This window comes from Alosa pseudoharengus, unplaced genomic scaffold (genome assembly GCF_046254945.1).
Source record: "Alosa pseudoharengus isolate Yale_2024_CS ecotype anadromous, Long Island Sound unplaced genomic scaffold, YU_APseudo_1.1 YU_APseudo_1.1_scf_13, whole genome shotgun sequence".
In the NCBI taxonomy this organism is placed as follows: Eukaryota; Metazoa; Chordata; class Actinopteri; order Clupeiformes; family Clupeidae; genus Alosa; species Alosa pseudoharengus.
The window spans coordinates 36,770,411-36,785,400 of NW_027468598.1; the positions used below are offsets into that span (position 1 = coordinate 36,770,411).

The following is a 14,990-nucleotide window of genomic DNA, read 5'->3' on the forward strand; positions in this document are numbered from 1 at the left end:
CAATTCATGTTCATAGACACAACATGGTCACTAAAACATAATATATTTCATACCTGTGTTGCAGCATGTAGGCTAATGTTAGCAGCATTATAATGGCAATGTCTGAAAGGCTAATGATTAGCTAGCCTATCGGCTACCTGAAAAGTTAAAGGAACCATATGTAAGATTGTGGCCAAAACTGGTACTGCAATCACTTTCAAATTACTGTAGAACGGTGTATCCCCTCCCCCTCCCCCCTGACTCGAGGTTGCCAACCCGGATGCCAAAACACTACTGACTTTGTGATTAGTAGATAGGTAGAGGGTGGCGCATCAGGCCAAAACACAACATGACATGACAAAACACAACATCAACATCAGTTGAGGGCTGCAACTTCACTTTTTTAAAAAAAGGCAATATCCTGGCCGGACTACGGTTGTCAGTGATATAAGTATTTGAAATGAACATGATTTCTTAATGTCTAGTGACATATCAGGGCCATTTTATGATTAATTGAAACACATTTCTTACATATGGTTCCTTTAAGTGTTCAAACTAGCATTTACAGTGTTCTATTTGATGGTGTATTGGCCCTGACTAAGTTCGTGTGATATATAAACCACAATCCTTGTTGATACAAGTACCAATGTTCGTCAAGACATCGCGAATAAAAGACATTTATCTCAAAACGAGGTTAGTGCCCCGTGAACTTTTGGCGAGCATACACAATCGCTTAGTACAGCCGTAGCTGGGTTTGAGTCGACCATGTGCAGTTAAGTTTGTATGGCTTATACCCGAATTGTCAATGGAGAAATTGCATTGAATTCTTACTTCCGGAAACTCCTGTGGGCGGGACTGTGATGCTCTATGGCTAGTAAACGGCCAAGGTACGACGACGACAACTGAACTTTAAAAGCACTAGCATGCACTATTAAGCGTTTTCAAGGCTATAACAGGGCAGTCATACGTAGCAGTACGAAATTCAGCGTCGCGTCTGAATGGTTGTGCTAAGATGAGTTTCAGGAAACGTTTAGCCAACATCGTGATTCATGAACATGGCTAACATTTGAGTAAACTGTTTTTAGGATTATTAACATTAGAGCATCCATTTGTCTGAGGGAAAGTAAGCTATGGAGTCTATGGGTCATGCCGGGAATTATTTTTTATAGTAGGAATTTCGTTTGAGCTTTTGAGGCAAGCGCCTGTTGTTTTGATGAACGCGCGCGCGCGCGTGTGTGTGTGTGAGATTAACCCTTAAAGGTGTAGGTTTTTGAACATTCTAAGTTCCGCAACAATTGAAGGTTCTAAAATTCTATGTTGAATTCAATGAACCCAGATATTCTTTAGAACGTTCATTTCTCAACATTCCCATCACACCGGTGTGACGGTACTCCTTTAAGGGTTAACAGAGCAAGTAAGTTATTTTCGTATTCTCTAGGATGGAGGAAACTAGCTCTACACCTAACACGAAGAGTGATGAGTGTGTGGGTCCAGCAAAAACCTTAGCAGGAAGAGACTCTTCGGCTGTACAGTAAGATTCAAATACGATATGTTTGTGTGAGTGTGTGTGCACACAATTAGCAGACAGAAGCAGTGGGAGAATGTTCTCATGACAGGGTAGGCTAACCACGGCCATGGAAAACCTGGAAAAGTCATGGAATTGTAAAATTCCCTTTTTCCTGGCCTGGAGAATTCACGGAATTCAGTCATTGAACGTTTTGGAAAAGTCATGACATTTCATGTAGTCATACTAGGCACAGAAGTAGGAGGTAGAGTAGCATAGGTTACATGTCACAGCAGGATTTTCTGCTTCCAGGCCATTTTGCCAGGGCTTCAGTCCCAAATGTTTATTACTGTAAGTGTTTCAGACTATTAAGTCGTTGGAACAATAAGCAGGGGACTGCCTCATCTAGGCTCAGAGGTTGTTGAAGGAGAGCGCTTCATCTAGCTAGCTAGTCGAGCACAATGATTCTATGCTTTTGTGTAGCTGTACGTACAGTAAGGCACTGTAAAGCAAGAATTCCCTAGGCACACCTTTAACAAATATGGCAGCTATGTAAATTGGATTGATTGATTTTGTTTGTGTGTGTGTGTATCAGTGTGTGTGTGTGTGTTTGTGCGTGTGAGAGAGAGAGATTAACAGACAGTGAAAGCAAGTTATTTTCTTATTCTCTAGGAAGGAGGAAGATGGCTCTAAAAGGAGCTCTCACTCCCCTACACCCACTGCAAAGAGTGATGAGTGTATGGGTCAAGGAAAAACCTTCACAGGAGGAGATACTTCTGCTGGACAGTAAGACTCAAACTCAAATAGTTATGATGCGTGTTTGTGTGTGAGTTTTCCTTTCATCAGTCACACATTTAAAAAAAAAAAAACACCTTTAGGCCTATAATGGACGTAATCTGCCTTTGTAATGCTCATCAGTTCAATTTTCTATTTAAAAATGAAAAGCATGAAATTAGAAAAGTAGAAGTAGATTTTTTTGTTTGTCAAATCAATGCAAGATTTTGGAGTTGTTGTCTTGGTTTTGTATTTGTGTAATGGACAGAAAAATGGATAACTGGATGGATTGAGTAATATATCGTAAAGAATGTGTTTCTATTTGCACCTGTGGCTGTCTGAAAGGAGCAGGGTCTAAGCGATGTGCTGAGGGTCTAGTTAAAGCTGATTGGCTGTGCTCAGGGTCTAGTTAAAGCTGATTGGCTGTGCTCAGGGTCTAGTTAAAACTGATTGGCTGTGCTCAGGGTCTAGTTAAAGCTGATTGGCTGTACAGAGAAATTGTCTTTTGGACAGACACGGTTGCTGTAAAATGTTAAATAATGAAATTTCACAAATTTAATTTTTTAAGGGAAATCTCTTTTGAAAACTAGTTTAAAGAGTGTTTTGCCTTGTCATTCTTACCAGTAGGTAAATCTGCTAAAGTGGCTGACAAACAAAACCTTATTTTTGTGTTTTAACCAATATCTTAACATTTCACCTATCTGCAGAGTGTGTGTAGTGTGTTTATAGCCTGTGCAACTAAACCTTATGAGGTGAAAAGGGTGAGATCACCGGAGCACATAGATATTGAAGTTGCTCATGTGTTTTTTTCTGAACGGTGACGCAAAAGGCTAACGTTTCAATTTAGGTTCCATGTTCATCAGAGTCCATGGGAGATAGAGGTGCTGGTTCAACTGAGAAACACCCTCAGGTGCGTAAAGGGGGTCGTACCTTCAATTAGCCCATGTCATCCCTGGGCCTACTCTCATTCGGATCATCAGCCATAAGGAGGCGCTATACTGCCTTCATGACTGTAAACTCAGAGGACACGACTTTAAAAATCCTGACGTCCAAAAAAAGCGTGTTCATGAGATCAGCTTGTAAAAAGCAAATATGTGGTATAAAAATACAATATACAAGGTGTGGCCCCTTTCATGCACCTGAGGGTGTTTACAATTCAGAAATGAAGAAACAAGCAGCTTCAGCATCTGTGTGCTCCCGTGATCTCACTGCATGATCGGTTCTCCCATGTGAAGCGCCAGACTGTTAATCAGAAGCTCGGTGGAATTACCATTTTTTACTTAAACTTTATTTTATTTTTCTGTTTTACTATCAACATTTTGCATTGATGTAGTGTGTGTGTAGTGTGTTATTTATAATCTGTGTAATGTGTGTGTGAGTGTGACTGTGTGTGTGTGAGAGAGAGAGAGAGAGACAGAGACAGAGACAGAGAGGATGTGGTCCTTCAGAGGGAGATGTAAAAACCATGGAGGTATTATATATAACTGGAGAGAGTGACTAAGTCCCGCCCCCATTCATTTCAATGGCCCATGCTAGGCTAGCTACTTCAGCCAAAAAAGTTTGAAATTGACCGCAGCCATCTTTATGAAAATGGCGTTTCATGGGTGTTCGTTTCCGGCACCAGGTAGAATTAGCCTATTAAATTCCACGTTACAGACAGAGACAACGTAAGGTACAACGGTATGTCGTTGATGAAGATTGGACATTCCCTCAGAGGAAAATAAGTTGTTCGTGAACGCGCTTCACTTCACTTCGTTATAAGCGCAAATGTATTTCATTGGTTGGGATAACATTTTGGGAATGGTGGTAGAAGTTTGCCCTGTCTCTGAAGTCCTAGGTTATTTAATGTGATGTTCATATGTGATAATAAACAATGCGAATCAATATTGACTCACTTTAGGCTACACAAATAATGATCCCTAAATGTATATTTGGACAGGCTGTATACTAATTGCGCAATAAGCTATTCAACGAAAATGACTATAATTATGTAGACATGGGACGAAGAAACTTGTGGATAGCTGGGATTTTTGCTGCACCCAGTGTGAATTTGCAGCTTGTTAAACCTAGGCTACATTTGCAGGCAGACAAAATGAAGGTAACGCAAGTTAAACTTACCGATAGAAGCGCACATCCCTCGGGTACTGTGGTTCGAGTAGGCAGAGTCTGCAATTGTTGGATATTTGGCTTTTGCCTCGACTGGCAGCCTGAACATTTAAATCAAATGCATAGCCTAATCATGTCAATGTTGCAAGAAAGCAAACTAAATAAGTCATTGACATTTGTTTAGTTTAAATCACTTGGGGAGACATGGTTACATGATCCAGACGTTGCGTTGTCATGGACTACAGAACTACATCCTTTGCGTTTTAAATTAGTTTTCATACACAACGCAATGAGCAGGCTAATAATTGGATATAGGTCATTGCTATGCATCTGCTAAAATGTATAGTCATGGTCAGTTACCTTGTCAACCCAAATATACAGCAAATAATAGCCTAATATGACAACATTAACATTTTTCTTTTATTTACCACAAAGTCCGGTAATACAGCCTAAACCATCTAGGCATTAAGTCAAGTATCAGTAGCTTACTCCAAGTAGTTAGTTGTTTTATTTGTCGTCTTCCAGAAATGCAAACCAACATGGACGCGCGAGGATGCTCGTGCCCAACACTAAACTCGTGCATGAGCTGTCATCTACCAATCAGCATGAAAAAACTGGTGCCGGAAGTTGCAACCAAGTAACGCCATGTTTTCAAAAAATGTCGGCGGCCAAATGCCATGCTAAGTGGCTGAAGCTAACACTTCAAATCCTGACCCCCTGGTAAAAATACTCACTGGAGTCATGTTGTGTTAACAGTGTCCAGCAGGGGGCATCAGGCACACAGTCCAAGAGGACAGACAAGACGGAGAATGAGGACTTTGCTGCAGAACACAGGTGAGATTATGGATGATAATCTGTCAAGCGTCAGCACAATCCTTTAGAAACCATCTCTGCAGCGGTCAGGTTGGATTTGATGTTAGAAACCTTCTGTCTCTCTAGGTCCCTAGTCTGTAATGCCGTATCAGAACTGTGCATTATTTGTTCCTGTAGTAATGAAGTTATTTATTCTGTTTATGTAAGGGAACCCTGCTGTGTCAGTAATGTGCAGTCAGTGATTGTACGCGATTTCAAGCGCATACAATTTTTTCGTCACGTCCAGCAATCATCTCCTTGCGATCCGCTCGCTGCCCATTCCGTGAATACTCATCAAAGTGTCCCCCAAACACAAAGAACACCTTGTGTGGAGTCTCTCTGGGAATACTGAAGGGAGGGGTGACCTAGCTCTCTGTTGTGTCTTGTCTCGCTGACTGCATCTTTAACTATTTGAATACGACAGAAATAAACTTCACTGTAAATCTTCTCCAAACTGTCCTTCCATGACTGCCAGTGTCTAATAGTCTAACCCCCCTGCATGTTCACATTCTGGTGATATGGACAAAACCTCCACTGTGTCTAGCTACAGTGTGTCTATGAGAGTAAATTACGAAAAATTACTACATTATAATGTAATTAACTATAGTATTTTCTAATGAATAAGAATTTTCGACATTGTGGCCACTTCCGGTTTGGTACCACTCAGTGAAAACAAACATTCATCCATCAATGACAACTGAAGTCAATTTAAAAATGACACCAAAAATTCATACATTTTCCTATGAGCCAGCTGGTAGTTTGTAGGGGCACTCACTCAATCCAGCTGTCATCAACTTTAGACTGTAACACTTTTGCCGTTCTATCTAGTTCATTCATTTTCAATTAGCAAAAACCACCATGTGGGTTTGTTTTCACTGAGTGCAGCCCATAGACTGCGCTTTATCTCAAGAGGAAAGGACATGACCGTGATGTTTAGAACATGATAGGTCACTTTTGATTGTGCATGAACATTCTCCCCAGGTGTTCTATGATGATGTTCATGTGTGTGTTTTGTGTGATTCTGTCATTGATCCAGATGGACACCAGAGGAGGCGGAGATCCATGAAAAACTCAGATCCACACTGAAGAGCAAGTTTCAGCAGCTGGTTGAGGGAGTACCAAATCAGGGAGACCCCAGACTCCTCCAAGAGATCTACACAGACCTCTACGTCACAGAGGGGGGAGGAGGAGGAGGGGTCAATGATGAACATGAGGTCAGACAGATAGAGGAAGTATCCTGGAGAAGCGTAGCACAAGACACACCAATCAAATGCAGTGACATCTTTAAACCCATACCCAAATCACAAGATAACCGGAGAGGTGTTTTACATTTACACATCAGAGGAGAAGCAGCACAAGATGGACCAATTAGCAGCATTAATCCCTTATCTGGACAACACAAACCCATCAGAACAGTGCTGACCAAGGGGGTGGCTGGCATTGGAAAAACAGTCTCTGTGCAAAAGTTCATTCTGGACTGGGCTGAAGGAACAGCCAATCAGGACGTCCACTTTATATTTCCTCTTCCTTTCCGGGAGCTGAACCTGATGAAGGAGAAGAAACTCAGTCTGGTGGATCTTATTCAGCACTTTTTCCCAGAAGTAAAAGACCCAAGAATATTCACCAGTTCAGAGCACAGAATCGTGTTCATCTTTGATGGTCTGGATGAGTGTCGACTTCCTCTAGATTTCCTCTCCCACCCGAAGTGTTGTGATGTGACAGAGCCAGCTTCAGTTGATGTGCTGCTGACCAACCTCATCAAGGGGCATCTGCTTCCCTCTGCTCTCCTCTGGATCACCACCCGACCAGCAGCAGCCAATCAGATCCCTCTTGAGTATTTGGACCAGGTGACAGAAATTAGGGGATTCAATGACCCACAGAAGGAGGAGTACTTCAGGAAGAGAATCAGCGATGAGAACCTGGCCAGCAGAACAGTCACACACCTGAAGTCATCCAGGAGCCTCTACATCATGTGCCACATTCCAGTCTTCTGCTGGATTACAGCCAGTGTTGTAGAGACAACATCAGAATCAGAGAAAGTAAAAATGCCACGGACTCTCACTCAAATGTACACACACTTCCTGATAGTTCAGACAAGCATCAAACAGAAGTACACAGAGAGAAAAGAGACAGATGAAGAGGTGATTTTCCAACTGGGGAAACTGGCTTTCCAACAGCTGGAGAAGGGCAATCTGATCTTCTATGAGGAGGACCTGAGAGAGTGTGGCATTGACGTCACAGAAGCATCAGTGTACTCAGGAGTGTGTACTCAGATCTTCAGAGAGGAGTCTGGGCTGTGCCATGGGAGGGTGTTCAGCTTTGTGCATCTGAGCATCCAGGAGTTTCTTGCAGCTCTGTATGTGTTCCTCTGCTTCAGCAACAGACAGAGATACATGCCTGACCAACAGCAAACCTCTCAGCTCTCTGCTCTGTTCAGAGCTGCAACACTTCATGACCTACACAAGACTGCAGTGGACCTGGCCTTACAGAGTGAGAATGGACACCTGGACCTTTTCCTCCGCTTCCTTCTGGGCCTCTCACTGGAGTCCAATCAGAATCTTTTAAAACACCTACTGCCACAGAGCAGTAGCCAATCAGATAGCTCAGAACAAACAGTACAGTATATCAAACAGAAGATCAGAGATAAAGATGATTTAAACAGAATGGTCAACCTGTTCTACTGTCTGAATGAGCTGAATCACCATGCTGTAGTGGAGCTCATTGACAAGAGCTCAGGAACTCTGTCTGTAGTCATGCTCTTACCTGGACAGTGGGAGACTAGGACCTTTGAGTTTGAGATTTCAGAAGAGCAGCTGGATGAGTTTGACCTGCAGAAGTACATAACGACACCAGAGGAAGATCAGACTGAACTCCTCAGTCCAGATGAAGTTCTCCAGAAGCTGCTGCCAGCTGTCACGACATCCACATCAGCTGTGTAAGTAAAAAGTGTGTGTGTGTGTGTGTGCATCTGCTTGTCTCATCTCTGTGCTCCATCAGCCTGAGTGTGTTTGTGTGTGTGTGCGTGCGTGTGCGCGTGTTTGTGTGTGTGTGTGTCCGTGTGCATGTGTGTGTGTGTGTGTGTTCAGCAGCATGTAAATGGCTCCTCGTTCGCTCTGTTATCACTTAATGAACTCCGATAAGTGCAGCTTTGCATACTGCTGCCAAACAAACCCCTATTACACACCCCACTTACACACACACACACACACACACACACACACACGGAATTGGAGTTTGCGGTCTGGCCTGCCCCCACTGCTAAAATGTAGAGGAAACACTGAAGATGATCAGTTGACACCATATCATCTGATAGCTGAAGTTCATGTGAAATGAACTGCTCTGATGGAGGACATTTTCCCAGAGCTGAGAGTCCAGCAAACACTCCAGACTACAGGTCATGTCTGCCTTCCAGCACTTTAACATGGACTGAAGGTGTCTGTGGGCTTTTCTAGCCTTTATGGACAGGACAGTAGAGATGAGACAGGAAGCAGGTGGGAGAGAGATGGGGACTGGGTTCAGGAAATGACCTCTGGCTGGACCTGGGCCCTTGTGGGCACTAAACCTGTGTATGGTGCAGGACACGGACGCTACCACTGTGCTAAGTCTCCCCCTGTCTAGACCACGGTGAAGTTAGTTTCAGTTTGGATGAGTGGAAATAACAGGCGAGTTCAGGTGCATGTAGGCTAATCTCTGCTAGTCACACACATGTTTTAGTAAAGCAAGGTTTAGTGTAATCCTGGTGTTGCATACACGGTCCTGTCAGGGCCGGATTATACCTCCAAGGGCCCCTGGGCACTGAGAGCTCATGCCCCCCCCACCACCACCACCACACATAGCACACACAACTACGCCTACCCGATACAATTTAACCGAGATGGCCATTACTTTGAGCTTTCAATCAATCTGGCATGTCAAATGCCTAGCCATACTGCCATTTCACTCACAAATCACCAAACAAGGATACAGTGGATAAGATCTCAATACAGTATATGGAAGACTTGTAACATCACTGAAAACAGCATTCAACAGCACACATGTTATTATAGGATACCTGACATGTAGGGCTGGGATAAACGATTATTTTTTAAACGAATAATCTAGCGATTATTTTTTCGATGCATCGATTAATCTAACGATTCATTTTTTCAGTCCGATTCGATTTCGATTCGATTATCGATTATCTCCCCATTAATTCACTATAATAGCAACTTATACATGTTTATTTACATATCTGAATGAAAAAACATGAATTTTTTAACATTGCAATATTTGTTTATTGCTCTTAAAGGAACCGTATGTAGGATTTTGGCCAAAACTGGTACTACAATCACTTTCAAAATACTGTAGAGTGGTGTACACCGCAGATGTGGTAACTAGAGCAGAGCTGGCAACCCAGATGCCGAAACACTACTGACTTTGTGATTACTAGATAGGTGGAGGGTGGCGGATCAGGCTAAAACATATGTAAACATCAACATCAGTTGAGGGCTGCAACTTCACTTTTTTAAATGACGATATCCTGGCTGGACTACTGTTGTCAGTGATATAAGTATTTGAAATTAGCATGATTTCCTAATGTCTAGTGACATCAGGCCCATTTTATGATTAATTGAATTACATTTCTTACATACGGTTCCTTTAAGATTCCAAAATAAGACTACGCCTATACAAGTGCAAAGTAATGCATTCTTAGTCAGAGGTAGCATTCAATAAAGTTCAGTAGTATATGTCAATTAATTGAGTGCCTGTCATTTTAAGACGTTAGTGTGGGAATCCTTGCAATTAACATTAACACAGTTAAAAGGCTGCTGATGTGTGGATGCAATTCATAACGTAGTCAGTTCAAATAACGGTTCGTAGGGCCTACTTCTCCTTTGGACAAGCACTTTTGAGTCTTGGAAAACACTTTTCCATTTACATCGGGATTTTGCAAACATTCCGAGTCAATAAAATAAGCCCTGCATGATACAAGCAGCTGCAAGTAAGCATGCTAAACTTGACATCCAAACAGTATTCTAACGTTAGCTTTGAGATACTGCTTGATTGCATACTGTAACTTAACTTAGTTTAGTCTCCTCAATGTACACCGAGGTGAAGTTAGTTTGATATTTGATATTCGGATATTCGACAGATTTTCAAAAAAAAATTTATGCGGCCGGTTTCACCCCGTGTTTGCAGACAATATACAAACAGATGACCTGTCTACTTGCTCCCAGCCGACCTTAGGGACCGTCTAAAAAGTACCTTCTGAATTACCTTCATAGTCTTTTTTGTCAATAGCTTTGACATCATGTGACCTAGTGACTCCAAACCAATGCAGAATATTTATCCTATATGGGACTCATCAGACACACCTCTTTTTATAGTCACTGCATGCACACTGTATTTTATATGAATATTTTGTAAAAATACATTATATCCTATATGAATGGTCCTCTTTTTTCAATACCTCCCAAGTAGGGATCGACCGATATGGATTTTTTAGTGCCGATACCGATACCGATTTTTTTCCATCAGCCTAAGCCGATGACCGATACAGGCTGCCGATTTTCTTGAGCCGATATTTGGAGCCGATACTGCTTTTATTTTGCTCCCTCAATTTACATCATACAAATGACACATAGGCCTGTCACGATAACAAATTTTGCTGGACGATAAATTGTCTCAGAAATTATTGCGATAAGCGATAATATTGTCGTTCTGAGAATTTTCCTCGGGAAGAGGAAGATGGCCCACTTGTGTTTTTTTTTTCCCCAACTGGGAAAACTGCAGCGGATGATTGTGTTTTAGATGCATATGCATGTTTGTTGTGTTGCCGCTTTTAATTGCGACTGTTTTCCAACAAATGCGACACACCGACTCGCACACGTTCAGTGGTTCACCACGGGCATTCGGTTTAAATCCGAAATGCTCCCACACTGCAGCTGTCGCGTTTGGCTTAGAAACCAATTCCATCTTTTTTGTCTTTATTAGGCGTAGCCTACTCGCAACTAGCTTTCTCTCTGCCTAGTGCCTACCGGTATACTTCTCACGCGGCTCTTTAGCTGCACTCTGTGGTAGGCTACGCCAGTAGTCCCGCCTCCCCACACACCATGCGACTGACAAGTGACTGACACTCATCGTTACTCTAAGGACCCGAGAGAGAGACGAGGAAAACAAACAAGCATGCAAATGGCATTTATCGCGGCCAGAAAAATTATCGAGCTAATTTTAATTATCATGCGATTAATTGATTTATTGAATATCGCGACAGGCCTAATGACACATAATTACACAAATGATAACAAATGTTATAAGTCTCAATTTAAAAAAGGAACATTGAACTTATGGATGGGTGCACTGAATATGGTTAACTGTGCAAAATGCTTTCATCAACATCTTACAACACAGCCTTGATGACGCATTGCTTGCTGACATACTATAAGACATAATTCAGGTCATCACAAAATGTCCTTTGTCAAAACATTTAAATAATTTAAGAAAACAATAAGCCTGAAAATTAGCTATTGAAATAAAGTGCTTGATTTGTAATTTAAGACTGCATGGTTTCAATTTTTCTATGTCTATATTTTTCTAAAAAAAAGCTGCCAGATGTCAACCACAGAACATAAATCAGCAGAGGAAAATAACGTGGTGTCAAATGTTTCTGTTCTAAACGGCATCAACGTCAAAAGGTAGCCTATATAAACATATCTCTCAGTTTTAAAATCTCTCCTTCAGGTAGCGCAGCACTCTCATATCGCTGTGATGCGTGTGTCCCACTGAGTGAGACAGACAGACGCACACACAAACTTCTGTTTGGTAGCTGACGAACCACCATTGAACTGGATTGATAATGATAACGTTAGCAAACGGCTCTAAACAAGTAAGGCATACACGGTATGTCTGGTACATGATAAACGTTAACACGAATTAATATTCAACTACATATAACACGTCTCTCATTATTAAAGCTCTGATATCACTGCGATGGCAACTCCGCCCGCTCGAAGGGAGAGGGGGAGGGAGACGCACACACCACACGCGTCCAAAACTCAGCCAGGTGGTCGCTGAATAAAACTCCCACAAATACCACGGAACAATGTTGGCATTAATCATATGATCAGTGTTTGTAACAGCTAGCTACCGCATGCATATGGATAGCCTAGCCTACAATTTAGCTATTTGCAGCTACCTAAATACAATGGCAAGCAGTTTTATAAACGAGGCATTAGCATTAAATAAAGTAGGCTACCTATATCATTCGCATTTTCCACTTGGACCCACAAACTTGCTTCCACCTTCAAAGTGTATGGCAATATTTAAGCTAAGTCAAACAGTTAAAAGATGCTTTGAAAGTTTAAAGTTTACTGTTGTCTTGAAGAGCAGGCTTTCAGCTCTGTTCGTGGGGGAGGGGCAGTCTGCACGTGAATTGCAGAGTCTCCAGCAACACAGAGCTGCCTGTGGACGCCTGTATGTAAATAATGCGGGGGAAAAAAACTATCGGCGAACGCAGGCGCTTATCGGCCGATGCCGATACATGTAAAAAACGCAAATATCGGTCGATCCCTACTCCCAAGCCATGCGACCTAGTGACTCCAAACCAATGCAGAATAGTTATCCTATATGGGACTCATCGGGCACACCTCTTTTTATGGTCACTGTATGCACACTATATTTTACATTAATATTTTAAAGAAAATACATTTTTTCATATAAGAAACAGTTTCCTTTTTTTCAATACCTCCCAAGCCATGTGACCTAGTGACTCCAAACCAATGCAGAATAGTTATCCTATATGAGACTCATCAGACACACCTCTTTTTATGGTCACTGTATGCACACTGTATTTTATATGAATATTTTGGAAAAAAAATACATTATTTCCTATATGAATGGTCCTCTTTTTTCAATACCTCCCAAGTCATGTGACCTAGTGACTCCAAACCAATGCAGAATAGTCATCCTATATGGGACTCATCGGGCACACCTCTTTTTATGGTCACTGTATGCACACTGTATTTTATATGAATATTTTAAAGAAAATACATTTTATTTTTGAAATTTATTGTGAGGAGGATAACCCTCGTTTTCGAGGGGGTCCTCGGGACACAAGACAAAGACAGTACAGCACATGTACACAAGACAAAAGGGACACAAGACAAAGACAATACAGCACATGTACATTCACACCCTCTAAAGCTCTCCCTCATCCCACCTCGCCCGCCACAACCACCCCGTCCTTAGTGAAAACCAGACCATGTATTAAACATAATACAGTATTAAGATGCATGACAACATTTAGCCCATGCACATATGTATATACCTACCAGTAAATACATATACACACATGATATGGTCCTATATACGCACACTTACACCCATAGTCACATATAAACACAAAAACACATGAGTAGAAAGTAAGGACAAAAAGTATCCCACATGGTAGTATAGAAAACAAAGGACCAGTCACACATGAGAAAAACATTTACAGGAACAGTTTACTTGCAAGTGAGTAAAGAGCGATGTTTTAAAGGAATGCAAAGAAGTGGCAGATCTTAGAGACCCAGGTAGGCAGTTCCAGTCTGAAGGGGCTTTAAATTTAAAGGTACGTCTACCACTCTCTTTGGAGATGTTTGGCACAGTGAAGGAGGGATATTCAGTGTGTCTCAGTCTATAGCTGGGTCTATATGGAGTTAAATAATCCTTGAGGTAAGAAGGATAATCAGTGTACACACATTTAAAAATAATCTGATACCAGTGGTACTGTCTTCTGGCTTCTGGTGATAATAAGTTCAGTGAGTCATACATTACACAGTGATGAGTAGTAAAAGGGCATCTTAGCACAAATCTGCATATGTTATTGAATGCAACATTTAATGATTTTTGGTGTGATTCTGATGTGTTTTGATAGACAACATCCGCATAGTCTAAGATAGGAAATATTAGTTGAGACACAATCCTTAACCTAACCTAATCCTTAACCTAACCTACATTATTTCCCATAAGAAACGGTCTCCTTTTTTTCAATACCTCCCAAGTCATGTGACCTAGTGACTCCAAACCAATGCAGAATAGTTACCCTATATGGGACTCATCAGACACACCTCTTTCTATAACCATTGAAAGCACACTATTTTATATTAATATTTTAAAGAAAATACATTATTTCCTATAAGGAATGGTCTCCTTTTTCAATACCCCCCCCCCTCCAAGGGAAGTGACGTAGGGACACCAAACCAATGCAGAATATCCTTTATGGGACTAATCAGACACACCTCAAATTAATATAATTTTTGCACATACTATTTTATAGTACCCATTGTTTTCCTATGGAAACTGTGTTTTCTCAATACCTTCCATATAATAGTAGATGCCAAATCATTTTTCATATTGAGGTGTGTCTGATAAGTACCCTAGCAGAACAGTTCTGTATTGATCTGTGTTGTCTAGGACCCCTTATATGGCAGCTATTGAGCAAAAAGCTGTTTTCCATAGGAAATAAATATGATTCTTTAAAAAAAATTAAAAATAATAGTTCATGCAAAATATTATTTCACATTGACATGTGTCTGATTATTATCACATAGCAGAACAGTTCTATGTTGATCTGTGATGTCTAGCGAGAAAGAAGCTTGCGAGGTATTGAAAAAAGGAGACCATTCATGATGGCAAAAATTTTATTTTCTTAAAAATATTAATATAAAATACAGTGTGCATACAGAGACTATAAGAAGAGGTGTGTCTTATGTCACATGGCTTGGGAGGTATTGAAAAAAAGGAGTCTGTTTCTTAT

General features: G+C 41.3%; 1 protein-coding gene across 1 annotated transcript in view; it reads left to right on the top strand.

Moving 5' to 3' along the window:
- Positions 1 to 830: 830 nt before the first annotated feature.
- Positions 831 to 14,990, top strand: part of LOC143121421 (uncharacterized) — a 40,176-nt gene continuing 26,016 nt past the window's right edge. Inside the window, exons 1-5 of the mRNA XM_076281780.1 lie at positions 831 to 866; positions 1,418 to 1,510; positions 2,156 to 2,269; positions 5,120 to 5,197; positions 6,252 to 8,150. Coding sequence (XP_076137895.1) covers positions 847 to 866; positions 1,418 to 1,510; positions 2,156 to 2,269; positions 5,120 to 5,197; positions 6,252 to 8,150 — 2,204 coding nt within the window. The 5' untranslated portion in view covers positions 831 to 846. The remainder of the gene's footprint in view (positions 867 to 1,417; positions 1,511 to 2,155; positions 2,270 to 5,119; positions 5,198 to 6,251; positions 8,151 to 14,990) is intronic.